Source organism: Dreissena polymorpha, chromosome 5 (assembly GCF_020536995.1).
Source record: "Dreissena polymorpha isolate Duluth1 chromosome 5, UMN_Dpol_1.0, whole genome shotgun sequence".
NCBI lineage: Eukaryota > Metazoa > Mollusca > Bivalvia > Myida > Dreissenidae > Dreissena > Dreissena polymorpha.
The window spans coordinates 57,403,481-57,417,744 of NC_068359.1; the positions used below are offsets into that span (position 1 = coordinate 57,403,481).

General features: G+C 38.6%; 1 protein-coding gene across 8 annotated transcripts in view; it reads left to right on the forward strand.

Moving 5' to 3' along the window:
* LOC127832501 (forkhead-associated domain-containing protein 1-like) overlaps positions 1-14,264 on the forward strand; it is a 102,724-nt gene that overhangs the window by 64,050 nt on the left and 24,410 nt on the right. For all 8 annotated transcript variants that reach the window (XR_008026930.1, XR_008026933.1, XR_008026929.1 and 5 more), the window contains 7 exons: positions 437-596; positions 3,317-3,588; positions 4,110-4,339; positions 6,258-6,478; positions 10,137-10,188; positions 11,196-11,309; positions 13,892-14,104. Coding sequence is in view for 2 of the 8 variants with exons in the window: in XM_052358002.1 (XP_052213962.1) it covers positions 437-596; positions 3,317-3,588; positions 4,110-4,339; positions 6,258-6,478; positions 10,137-10,188; positions 11,196-11,309; positions 13,892-14,104 (1,262 nt within the window). In the remaining 6 variants the exon portion in view is untranslated. The remainder of the gene's footprint in view (positions 1-436; positions 597-3,316; positions 3,589-4,109; positions 4,340-6,257; positions 6,479-10,136; positions 10,189-11,195; positions 11,310-13,891; positions 14,105-14,264) is intronic.

A 14,264-nucleotide genomic window follows, 5' to 3' on the forward strand; every position in this document is an offset into this window, starting at 1 on the left:
AAATGAGACCATATTAATAATAAAAATAAGACAATATAATGATACCATATTAACAATATAATGCTAACATATGAACGATTTATCTAAACTAGTTTTAAATCATGTTAAAAGATGACTGACTAGTTGCATGTGTTCACAGGTGAGTTTACTGACTAGTTGCATGTGTTCACAGGTGAGTTGACTGACTAGTTGCATGTGTTCACATGTGAGTTGACTGACTAGTTGCATGTGTTCACAGGTGAGTTGACTGACTAGTTGCATGTATTCACAGGTGAGTTGACTTACTGGTTGCGTGTGTTCATAGGTGAGTTGACTGACTAGTAGCATGTGGTCACAGGTGAGTTGACTGACTGGTTGCATGTGTTCACAGGTGACTTGACTGCCTAGTTGCATGTGTTCATACGTGAGTTGACTGACTACTTGGATGTGTTTACAGGTGAGTTGAGTGAGGGACAGAAGCAGGAGGTAGAGAAGTTCCGAGAGCTGGTGAGCCACAAGGAGCACGAGGTGGGAGAGATGAGGCAGCAGCTGGCCAAACTCTCCAGGATCATTGACAGGCAGAAGGAGGAGCTGAAGGCACTGGAGGCCGACCTGAGGTACGTGAATGTAGTTGTTGACTCTCTAGGAACATTGGCAGGCAGATGGAGGAGTTGAAGGCACTGGAGGCGGACCTGAGGTACGTGAATGTAGTTGTTGGTTTGTTGTAAAATGATTTAGTTTAGACTGATTGCAGCACAATCCTAAGGCTTATTCAAATGCTATCAAGGCGGTTTTCTGGATAGAGCCAGTACTTTGTGTCTATGGTGGAAATCTAAAGAACGCTCCCATAGTGGGCATTGAACCAATTTCTTCCTGGCTTTAGGTGGACACTTTATACATCATGCCACGGCAACCTCAACATGAATGTTGAGGTCTCTTGGCGTTAATTTCAGTATGATTACTCAACTGTTTGAGAAAGGTAGCAATGTCTTTCTGTTTGGGATTTTGATGTCATAATTGGATTCATTTTCTCTCAGATAAGCATGATAACCTGTTTGTATTGTGCTTTTTATGCCCCCCTTCGAAAAAGAGGGGGTATATTGTTTTGCACATGTCGATCTGTCTGTCGGTCAGTCCGTCCACCAAATGGTTTCCGGATGATAACTCAAGAACGCTTAGGCCTAGGATCATGAAACTTCATAGGTACATTGATCATGGCTGGTAGATGACCCCTATTGATTTTCAGGTCACTAGGTCAAAGGTCAAGGGCACAGAGACTCGAAACAGTGAAATGGTTTCTGGATGATAACTTAAGAACGCTTAGGCCTAGGATCATGAAACTTCATAGGTACATTTATCACGACTGGCAGATGACTCCTATTGATTTTCAGGTCACTAGGTCAAAGGTAAGGTCACAGTGACTCGGAACAGCAAAATGTTGTCCGGATGATAACTCAAGAATGCTAAGGCCTAGGATCATGAAACTGAATAGGTACATTGATCAGGACTGGCTGATGACCCCCATTGATTTTCAGGTCACTAGATCAAAGGTCAACGTCACAGTGACTCGAAACAGTGAAATGGTTTCTGGATGATAACTTAAGAACGCTTAAGCCTAGGATCATGAAACTTAATAGGTACATTGATCACGACTGGCAGATGACCCCTATTGATTTTCAGGTCACTAGGTCAAAGGTCAAGGTCACAGTTACTCGAAACAGTGAAATAGTTTCCGGATGATAACTCAAGAACGCTTAGTCCTAGGATCATGAAACTTCATAGGTACAATGATCATGACTGGCAGATGACCCCTATTGATTTTCAGGTCACTAAGTCAAAGGTCAAGGTCACAGTGATTTGAAGCAGTAAAATGGTTTCTAACGTATTCACACAATGGCTGCCACTACAACTGGCAGCCCTTTGAGGGGGCATGCGTGTTTTACAAACAGCCCTTGTTTATAAAGAAATAATCAAAGGCTTCGCTACAAATGATATGAATTTTTGGAATTATTTACATATTATCAACACCAATGACTCTTATTTGGTTATTAATATGCCTCCAAATTTTGTCATATTTTCAAGGTAACATTCAGAGGAGAATTTAACATTGAGAGTGGAATTTAAAGGAAAGTATAGGTAAAAAGATTGAATTTTTGAGCAAGGGAATGGGGCCACTTTTTTGCCAGAAATGTGAACTAAAAGAATCCCTGCATTATAAGAAAACTTGATTTAAAACTTGAGCATCACCATTTCATGTCCTGATCAGGTCAATGTACTGGATGTGAACCGGATTCAATCACCAGTTCATGTCCTGATCAGGTCAATGTACTGGATGTTAACAGGATCCAATCACCAGTTCATGTCCTGATCAGGTCAATGTACTGGATGTTAACAGGATCCAATCACCAGTTCATGTCCTGATCAGGTTAATGTACTGGATGTTAACAGGATCCAATCACCAGTTCATGTCCTGATCAGGTCAATGTACTGGATGTTAACAGGATCCAATCACCAGTTCATGTCCCGATCAGGTCAATGTACTGGATTCAATCAGTTCATGTCCTGATCAGGTCAATGTACTGGATGTTAACAGGATCCAATCAGTTCATGTCCTGATCAGGTCAATGTACTCGATGTTAACAGGATCCAATCAGTTCATGTCCTGATCAGGTCAATGTACTCGATGTTAACAGGATCCAATCAGTTCATGTCCTGATCAGGTCAATGTACTCGATGTTAACAGGATCCAATCACCAGTTCATGTCCTGATCAGGTCAATGTACTGGATGGTAACAGGATCCAATCGGTAAAACTTGTGCGCTCAAGTAGAAAAGGATATTTGCACAATATTGTCTACTGGAGTCTCTTGACAAAGTGGCAATTTATAAATGTATTTTTATGAGCCGATCATCACTTAAAGTAATGATATAAGCGTTTTTATTCTAAAGTGAATTTAATTAAAGTTTGTTAAGCTACTCAGTTATTTATTCCTATAAAAGCAAAGTTAAAGATATGTGTATTTATTTCATTGACATTTTGTGTTTCTCTATTTTGCCAGTTTAACACTTTGCCAGTCATATGCAAATTGAAAATGTCTTTATGCAACAATCCTAAACCAAAAATAGACTGCAAGTAAATTGCTGATTGTTTAGGCTTAATGCTGTTTGGTTCTTATTAGTATCATAGGGATGGAAATAATGTCTTTAAAACTTTTAATAAAGTAAGAAATGTCTTAACTTTAATTTGATTTTCTAACGGACTTCAAATGCCTAAAAGTGCTTACCTGAGAAGTTAAGGATTAAATGAACTATGAGTCACGTATTTAATCATCTTCCAGCAAGGAGAAGTCCATCTCACTCAAGTACAAGACCCAGGTGGACAAAGAAGTCCAGCGTGTTCAGAATCTCGAGAAGAGCCTTGACGCTGAGAAAGTGGAGCAATCCAAGCAGCTAGAGCTACTCGACCAGGAGGGGAGAATCACGTCGGAGTTGACGTCCCTAGGTGCGCAGTGTCGGGGTGAACGCCACGAGCAGGTCATAACACGCCAGAGAGAGGCTCTTGCTGAGTTGAGGTCAAGGGTTAAGACACTGGAGACTGCACGTCCTCCAGGTTAGTATCAAATTGTCTTCCTTTTGTGTCCTGGAGGTTTGTACAAAGTTTTGTTTGTTTTATGTGCCTGCATTTCTCTGATTTCAGTGCTGACTGTGACAAGGATATCATTTCAACATAGCCTTAGTTATATCATCTAAGCATAGTTATTGCAAACTGCAGTACTCTAGCCAAATCATTTAGGACAAAGTCAAACCCTTTTCCACTTTCTGTATCAGGTGATGAAGTCATCTTGGACAAATTTGAAATAAATTTTTGATTATATCCAAGACATTATTACCTTTCCCTGTATGATCCAATAAATTATTAACCTTTCCTTTGTTATACAATAAATTTTTAACTATTTCTGTATTATAAAATACATTATTAACTGAAAAGAAAATACATGAAGTACTGGTTTTACCCAAGAAAGTGACAAGTGTGTTTCAATATGCCTCTCTGTGGATGCAACTGAGCTAAAAAAATAGGTTTAAACTAAACTGTGTCACATTATCCCAACCCTCCCAAGCGTCTGCTTACAGTGCCCACCCAGGACCAAGCTCTCCAGCAGGTCATCATGCTCAAGAAGGAGCTTGCAGAGATGAGAGCCAATCAGGCGCTTGCAGAGGACCGCAACATCCAGAGTCTCACGATGCTTGATAGGGAGGTCGGTCGCGCACGCGGGCTAGTCACAACCTCAAACCCAGACGCAGAGATGGAGCGTAGTGCACACAGGGAAACCATGGAGGCATTAGAGGCCAGCGAGAATTCTGTGAGAATGTCTTTTTTTTAATCACTCCTGGCTTTATATAAAACCATGAACACTAAGATACTGATGAGCAGCAAACAGAATAAAACCTGAACAGACTGAGTGTTACTTACAGTCTGTTCTGGTTTTATGCTGTTTGCACTTTGCCATTGTCATTTTGCTTCTGAGTGGGAAAGGGTTAAAGCTTTAAATTTAAAAAATGCTTGAACCCTTTACCACACAGATACACACTTTTACACATTTATTGTTACTTAGAAAATCAAATTAATTTAAATTGTTTTAAAGCTTACTTTTCAGATCCAAGTTTAACCCTTTCAGTGCGAGAACCGAACTTTGAAGGCCTTTGCAAACAGTTTGGATCCAGATGAGACGCCACAGAACATGGCGTCTCATCTGGATCCAAACTGTTTGCTATTCTGATAGTATTCTTTGAAAAAAAAGAAAAAAAAATGCTTATTTTACAAATTCAGCAGACGGCATTTTAGCAGACGACAAATTTCCCAGCATGCAAAGGGTTAAAAGGTTTCATTGTACACCCTCTGATACTGATGAGCAGCAAACAGCATATACATTGTTTGTAAACTGATGAGCAGCAAACTGCATATACATTGTTTGTAAACTGTTCAAAGTGCTAGCAGCAAACAGCATATACATTGTTTGTAAACTGTTCAGAGTGCTAGCAGCAAACAGCATATACATTGTTTGTAAACTGTTCAGAGTGCTAGCAGCAAACAGCATATACATTGTTTGTAAACTGTTCAGAGTGCTAGCAGCAAACAGCATATACATTGTTTGTAAACTGTTCAGAGTGCTAGCAGCAAACAGCATATACATTGTTTGTAAACTGTTCAGAGTGCTAGCAGCAAACAGCATATACATTGTTTGTAAACTGTTCAGAGTGCTAGCAGCAAACAGCATATACATTGTTTGTAAACTGTTCAGAGTGCTAGCAGCAAACAGCATATACATTGTTTGTAAACTGTTCAGAGTGCTAGCAGCAAACAGCATATACATTGTTTGTAAACTGTTCAGAGTGCTAGTAGCTCACTACATATAGCGATGTTCACTTTGCTTGTGAGCTGGAAAGGGTTAAAATAATATGTATATATTTTTCTTTTTAATTTATATATTTATGTATTTATTCCAATTTAAAGAAAGCTTTTATTTTCCCAGAGACACTTCAGCTTTACTCCAAAGTTGTGTAGATTTATAACCCAAATCCTATGTTGTAAACTCACACAGAAGTACTTTTTACTCGCCAGAAATGGTGTTGTTTAATGATAAAATTTGATAGTAGACCAACAAGGTTAGCGGACCTTTACTATAATTGATTGTCTGACTCATTAGAAAAAATAATTAGGAGCTTGATAGAACTTAGAAGTTTTAGTTCAAATTCTGAATAATTCAAGTGATATCAGTAAGTTGACATATATTCCTTGTGACTTTCTTTATAAATAATGATTCGCACATTTTCAAATCAAAGTGTTTTTTGTCCCCTACCGGTGAAACCGGAGGGGACTTGTGGTTTGCGCTCTGTCTGTCAGGCTGTCTGTCAGTCTGTCACACTTTTCTGGATCCTGCTATAACTTTAAAAGCCCTTCATATTTTTTCATGAAACTTGAACAATGGATGATTGGCAATATGGAGATAACGCACATCATTTCATTTTGTTCCTACGTCAAGAATTATGGTTGCTTTGGCAACAAATAAAAAAAATAAAATAAAAAAATACTGACAATGGTGGTGTTTCACCGGTAGGGGAACATATTGCTTGGCAATCTCTTGTTTTTACATAAAACAATATTTTGAAATTCACACCATTTTAAAATAACATTGCTCAACACAATATCTTGGAAGGGTTAAGTGAAAGCTTTTTGCAAAAATGGACAACAATGTTTTGAAATTATCCACCCTTTTTCAGTATATAACAACGCTCAACGCAATATCATCTTGCCTGGATGTGGAGGGGGTGGAAGGGTTACGTCCCCTTGGTCACATTCCAAAGGACGAGCGGGAGCGGTTGCTACGGCTACGTGAACGCATGTGCGAGAAACTCGTCAATCAAATCAGGGTAAACCGCGAACGCATTGCACGGAAGGACGAGCTTCTACAGGGATATGAGATGGACCTAGCAAAGCTCAGGTTTGAATATTCTTCAGTGTTTTTTTAAGAAGCAGGCAATTAAGGACCAAATTTTATTTTGGCCTCATGTTTGAATGAACCTATTTGTTTTATTTTCAGGTTATGACGTTTTTTACAACAAGTTTAAAATCAGAAACACAAAAGCCGAAATTGTGCTTTATTTCTTTTTAGTCCAACCCCATATTTGTTCATAAAAGCTTATCCATTGAAAGATAAAGATTAAACGTGACATTTCATAAACCACCAGTACAGTATTACAAATTTCTGTTGATCTAAAAGAATGCAGTCAGTTCAAAAAAGCAAAAAACGCACAAACAAACCAAACATTATTAGACTGTTGCTAAGATAATGTACTTCAATTGCTAAGATTACCCCGGTATTTTGTCATGTTTGCTGAGATGTGTTACAATGGAAATAGCATTATTAAAATAGCAATGTGGATCATTGTTTGTATATGTAAGCATACTCAATATGAGCAGCGTCATGCGAAAATGGGTCTTATGCCAAATGCAGCCAGCATAGCTGCAGACCAACCTATGCACAAACAAAGCTGTAGACAAGCCTGTGTACCAACATAGCTGCAGACCAGCCTGTATACTGTAATGCCTTGCAGTATCTCCTACCATGTTGATTGTTGTGGCGTTCAAAAGTAAACAATTGTCATTTGTTAATTATTTTAATCACTCATCTATCACTCCTTCATCAGGTTTATACATTTAGTTTAAGGACAGCACATATAAGCTGAGATGATGATTTGACATGTGTATTTAAAAGATCATTAACCAAAAGTATTCGCTAAAACTTACTGTCAATGTCCAAACTTCAATAAAGCTAGTCCAACCGTCATCTTGCAATGATTATTTTGATTATATCCATTTCCAAGTGACTTAACATTGTATAATTATAATAATACAACTACCAGTTACTTTAAGATACTATTTCATTGTCGTTAAATGTTCAATCATGTTGTTATTTGTGTAAAATTCGCCATTCCTAAAAAGCACTTTTCAGCAGTTTCAATATTTCGGATATATTGTACTGTAATATTTCTTCTCTGTCATAACTGCATTTTTGTTTAGGTCAGAGAGAAGTATATTTGTTTATTGTTAGATGTAGAATCTTTTGCTCATCTATATATGCTCATAAAATGTTTTGTTAGTTAAAATATAATATTATTGTTGAATGTTTACCGCTAGAGAACTTTGTTTAGGATTTAGGATTCCTAAATGCATTTGATTGGTTGTTGTAATCCGAAGTCATTTTGATTGGCTGAGGAAATTCCTAAGTCATTTTGTTTGGTTAGTGCGCAGAATCACTCAAAATCCTAAATCCTAAGTTGCTGAGCGACAGGTATGAATAGCGCGGATAAACAACATTTGGTATCTTTCATGATCACAAAATATCCGTTCATTACGGCATAAAAATCAGATCTTTATTAAATATTTAGATCTTATTGTCAGATCTTCTCCATTCTGAGAATGGTAAGCTATTTTACAAGTTAAAACTAACTTTACATCTTTGGTTACAGTATTTAGTACATTAAAAATGATTCATCCTATGTCTTATGAACTCCAGAGAGCTCAAGAATTTATCTGCGCTAAAAGAAAATACTTGGTATAAGATCTGTGTTTAAAGTCTTCATTGAAGTGCCTTTTCAAACATGTCGACTTTATAATGCGATAATATTAGTAACTTTTAGTATCTGCAAATAAAAGGCGTTGAAAACATGAGCCGCAGTTGTTTTGAAGCCATCCTGACAATAGCGGCTAAATTATAAGCTGGGTAAAACTAAATGGTAGCGGAATATTACAATACCAACATAGCTGCAGACCAGCCTGTGTTCCAACATAGCTGCAGACCAGCCTGTGTACAAACATAGCTCCAGACCAGCCTGTGTACCAACATAGCTGCAGACCAGCCTGTGTACCAACATAGCTGCAGACCAGCCTGTGTACCAACATAGCTCCAGACCAGCCTGTGCTACAACATAGCTCCAGACCAGCCTGTGTACCAACATAGCTCCAGACCAGCCTGTGTACCAACATAGCTCCAGACCAGCCTGTGCTACAACATAGCTCCAGACCAGCCTGTGTACCAACATAGCTGCATACCAGCCTGTGTACCAACATAGCTCCAGACCAGCCTGTGCTACAACATAGCTCCAGACCAGCCTGTGTACCAACATAGCTCCAGACCAGCCTGTGCATCAACATAGCTCCAGACCAGCCTGTGCATCAACATAGCTCCTGACCAGCCTGTGTACCAACATAGCTGCAGACCAGCCTGTGTACAAACATAGCTCCAGACCAGCATGTGTACCAACATAGCTGCAGACCAGCCTGTGTACCAACATAGCTGCAGACCAGCCTTTGCATCATCATAGCTCCAGACCAGCCTGTGTACCAACATAGCTGCAGACCAGCCTGTGTACCAACATAGCTCCAGACCAGCCTGTGCATCAACATAGCTCCTGACCAGCCTGTGTACCAACATAGCTGCAGACCTGCCTGTGTACAAACATAGCTCCAGACCAGCCTGTGTACCAACATAGCTGCAGACCAGCCTGTGTACCAACATAGGTCCAGACCAGCCTGTGCATCATCATAGCTCCAGACCAGCCTGTGCATCAACATAGCTCCAGCCCAGCCTGTGTACCAACATAGCTGCAGACCAGCCTGTGCATCAACATAGCTCCAGACCAGCCTGTGTACCAACATAGCTCCAGCCCAGCCTGTGCATCAACATAGCTCCAGACCAGCCTGTGCATCGACACAGCTCCAGACCAGCCTGTGTACCAACATAGCTGCAGACCAGCCTGTGCATCAATATAGCTCCAGACCAGCCTGTGTACCAACATAGCTCCAGACCAGCCTGTGCATCAACATAGCTCCAGACCAGCCTGTGCATCAACATAGCTCCAGACCAGCCTGTGCATCAACAAAGCTCCAGACCAGCCTGTGCATCAACATAGCTCCTGACCAGCCTGTGCATCAACATAGCTCCTGACCAGCCTGTGCATCAACATAGCTCCTGACCAGCCTGTGCATCAACATAGCTCCAGCCCAGCCTGTGCATCAACATAGCTCCTGACCAGCCTGTGCATCAACATAGCTCCAGACCAGCCTGTGCATCAACATAGCTCCAGACCAGCCTGTGCATCAACATAGCTCCAGCCCAGCCTCTGCACCATCATAGCTCCAGACCAGCCTTTGCATCAACAAACCCCCAGCCCAGCCTCTGCATCAACATAGCTGCTGACCACCTGTGCACCACCATAGCTGCAGACCAGCCTGTGCACCACCATAGCTGCAGGCCAGTCTGTGTACCACCATAGCTGCAGACTGGCCTGTTCATTAAGCCCAGTCTGGTCAGGATCTACCTTGTTTACTATAAAGTTACCCAAGGCTTGGTGATGTAATTATGGAACAGGGAAGATCCTGATCAGACTACCATGAGTTGGCAGGCTGGCCAGAGCTACGATGACTGCTTTTTGCATAAGACCCATTTTTGCTTACACTGCTGCATTTGTGCATAAGACCCATTTTTGCTTACACTGCTGCATTAGTGCATAAGACCCATTTTTGCTTACACTGCTGCATTTGTGAATAAGACCCATTTTTGCTTACACTGCTGCATTTGATAATTGGAATTATTTCAGACAAGCTCAAGAGTTGGCAGAGAGGAAGTCACAGCAACTGGACACCCTAGCAGTAAGTTAGCTAAAAATCATAGGTTGATTGAACCGTTTCCCACTTAGAAGCCAATTAATTGGAAATTGCTAATGTGCAAACAGCATAAAACCAGAAGAGCCTATGAGTGACTTCCCGTCTGTTCAGGATTTATGCTGTTTGCTGCTCATCAGTATCTGAGTCTTGCAACTGAAACATTTAAAACTTGGATCTAGTACGAAAGGCATTTAATTTAATGTAACTTTCTCATGGACTACAAATGCGTTAACATACATATCGAAGTGGTAAAGGTTTAATATGTATCTAAGTGGTAAAGGGTTAAATACATATCTAAGTGGTGAAGGGTTAAATGTGTATCTAAGTGGTAAAGGGTTAAATAAGTATCTAAGTGGTAAAGGGTTATATATGTATATAAGTGGTAAAGGGTTAAAGAAGTATCTAAGTGGTAAAGGGTTATATATGTATCTAAGTGGTAAAGGGTTATATATGTATCTAAGTGGTAAAGGGTTAAATAAGTATCTAAGTGGTAAAGGGTTATATATGTATCTTAGTGGTAAAGGGTTAAATAAGTATCTAAGTGGTAAAGGGTTATATATGCATCTAAGTGGTAAAGGGTTAAAACATGCCATAAAGCCCAGTTGTGTATGATGTTGGACCCAATGAGCCCTGTGCCAGCTGGTTTACATGTGTTGCTGATTCAAAGAGGGTGAAGGACAGATATGTATATTCTGTCTCCTTTTTATAAATCTCAAAAATAAAATGTTAACTTTTGCATTTCGATGTCAATAATAATTATTTTGTTTAATTATTAAATTGGCATTTTCAAAAAGTTTATTTTGCACTTTGTTCACATTTTTATGCTCCTACAAAAGGTGGAGCATGTATTAGTGACATTGTCCGTCTTTGTGAATTCTAATTTTTTTATTATAAAAATATGGAATTTATTTGGTGTGGGACTTAAACAAATAGTTTTTTATTGCTCGTATTTCAGTAGTTTTAGAACATCAAGTGACATATTTCTATTTTAGAACGATGTGCGTTCAAAGTCGGAGGAGTCCCAGTATCTGCGTGAATCTCTCCACCAGACGCGAGATCGTCTTGACCAGGAGAAAAGGCTCAATACGGCCATCAAGCAGAGAAAGGTGGGCACAAATATCATAGGTTAACCCTTGCCCACTTGTAATCAAAGTGAAAATGGCTATGTTCAAACAGCAAAAAACCAGAACAGCCTGCGAGTAACTCGCAGTCTGTTCAGGTTTTATGTTGTTTGCTGCTCATCAGTATCTTAGGGTTGGAAATAAAGCATTTAAAACTTGTATCTAGTAAGAAAGGTCTTTAATTAAATATATCTTTCTAAGGGATAACAAATGCATGAAAATACGTATCTAAGTGGCAAAGGGTTAAATACGTATCTAAGTGGTAAAGGGTTAAGTATGTATCTAAGTGGTAAAGGGGTCAAGGCCTGGTTCAACCCTTTCATAATCTGAAGCAATGCAAAAATGGCTACATGCAACCAGCAAAAAAACATAGAGAATACTAGGTTAGCGTTGAATACAGAGAAGTTTATGTTGCGAGGCTTAGAACGCAGGGAGCGCGAGCCTTGGCGAGCGCTTTGGGTGTTCGAGCCGAGCAACATAAACTTCTCTGTATTCAACGCTAATTCTAGTATTCTATTTATCCCATTTGATTTTTTTCACCGTGAAATTTAACATAAATAGATCTAATAACCTCAGCCTAACAATTATTTTAATTCATTCTTAAAAGCGCTTAAAATCTAACGAATGTAACCATGCGTAGTGATATAAATGTATTTGTTCTGGTACGCAAAATAGTCTTTAAAAATTCACACACAAACTGTAAAACGAGTTAAAATATCACGATTTGCCTCGATTCAATTTTACGCAGCATGCGAATTGTAACACATTAGGACCGCGAAAAGAAGATTTTACTTTACTATAATTAATTTATTTCGAAAGAAAATGATCAAAATCCAATATGGCAGCGATTGCTCCTGACAAAATGATGTCGATGTCAACATAGATTCTACATGTACACCATCGACGAGGTAACAGACAATTGCAGCGACTGACACTTTATTTGACTTAATATGCAGGGCAATACGTTTTCCGACTTCGGACGACGAATTTAAGGACGCGCAGAACGTGTTTTTTATATAATGTTATGGGTATGCCGTGTGTGATCCGATGCATCAATGGCGCCCATGTTAAAATCATTTCCCCGAGAACAGGGAACGACAAAAGTACAAACAAAAATCAAAACACGTTTGAACTAGTATCTTACCTTTAATTATCCTTTAAAATCCATCTAATAATCCATTTAACTCAATAAATGAACGATTTTGCATCTAGGGTCTTTAATAAGTATTTAAGCATAGTTAAATAAAGACCCTTATGCCATCCTATCACTATATTCAAATGAGTTTATGAATTCAATAAACTTTCTTCTTCGTCAGACGCTTCGTCATGTACTCTATGTATATTACTGCTGTTAAAATGAACCGGAGCAGTTTATCAAATAATAGCCGTTGGTAAACTCGGATGCATTTGCAGATTTATGCATACAAACATAATTATGTTTAAACTTGCACAATAATATTTGTCTATGGTAAATGCCCTTATTGTACAAGAAAATAATTTAATATATAAATACACAAAGACTGGAAAACATTCCATTACACAACAGATAAATCAGTGGATAATACACGTGTCCAAAATGGGACATTCCGAATTCCAGTGTGGTGCTATTTTTACCATCTTATACTTAACACAGCTCTATGCCTAACGTGAATTAAATCGGAAAGCAAATATTGCAGATTATTTATCAATTGTGCGATATTTGTATGGCTTGTTGTACATTCTTAAATGTCAAAAGTATATGCATGGATTATAAACAATGCACATTACACGAAATAAGTAAAATGTGATAAATTGACAATTCAAATACCGTATGTCGATATACAGTACATGCACATGTGAAATAAGTCGCGTTTATAATAAATCGTCAATTTTTTTTGGGGGGGGGATGACACAATAAGTGTCATTTTTTGACGCCATCAATCAGCTGATTCATTATACAGATTGCGAAAAATTATGTCATATGACTAGATTTAAAGGTTGAAGGTCGTATAATTTTGAAGCTAAAGTTTTCTCGACTTTATTTCTTATGAAAAATCATTCAGTGGTAAAGTAAAAAGTAGTCCGTGCACGCGACAGGTATATCCCACAAGGTTGAATACAGGCTAGTATATTCCATAAGGTGTTATACCGTCAATGTCGCGTTGAAAATGGGATAAAAAAACAGCCTGTGGTCTGTTTAGGTTTTGTTCGCTGCACATCAGTATCTTAGAATTTTTAATGAAGGATTTAAAATGAGAACCTTGTAGGAAAGGTCTTTAATTTATTTGAACTTTCTAAGAGACTGCACATGCATCAATTTATTACAGTGCTTGCAAGACCTAATGATGCACAAAAAAACCCCACAAAAAACAACTTTAGATATAGATCAAGTAATTGATTTTGCTTTCAAGCAAAAAATACCTAAAATTGCTCAAGTAGTTAATCTTGATTTCAGACAAAAAAGCTTAATTAACTCAAGTAATTAATCTTGCTTGCAGATGACACTTTTTTTTAATTTATCAAGAAATTAATCTTGCTTGCTGATAAAAAAAACTGAAAAAAGCTCAAGTAATCCATCTTGCTTTTAGACATTCCACTTGGAGAATGAAAAGGTTCATCTGACTCCCGCGTCACATCGCTGTAAGCCAGAGGATCCACGTGCGGTCTTGAAGAAGAAACGTGAGAGGGACGTTCTCAAACGAAAGAACTATGAAATCAAGACACTCAAGGACGAACTTACTGACAAAGAGAAACATTTGTTCCAGGCACAAAATAAACTCTATGCAGTTACACATAGTCAGGTAAATGTCAATTTTGTTTTTAACCCTAGAAAGTAAACCTTTCTTCCCCTAGCCATAGCTTATTTCCGTGAGTTATGTCATTTAGTGTTATTTGAAAGGTTGTTGAAATTGGTTAGAATGTGTAATATGTCAAAATTAAAATAAGGAAGATGGCTTAACT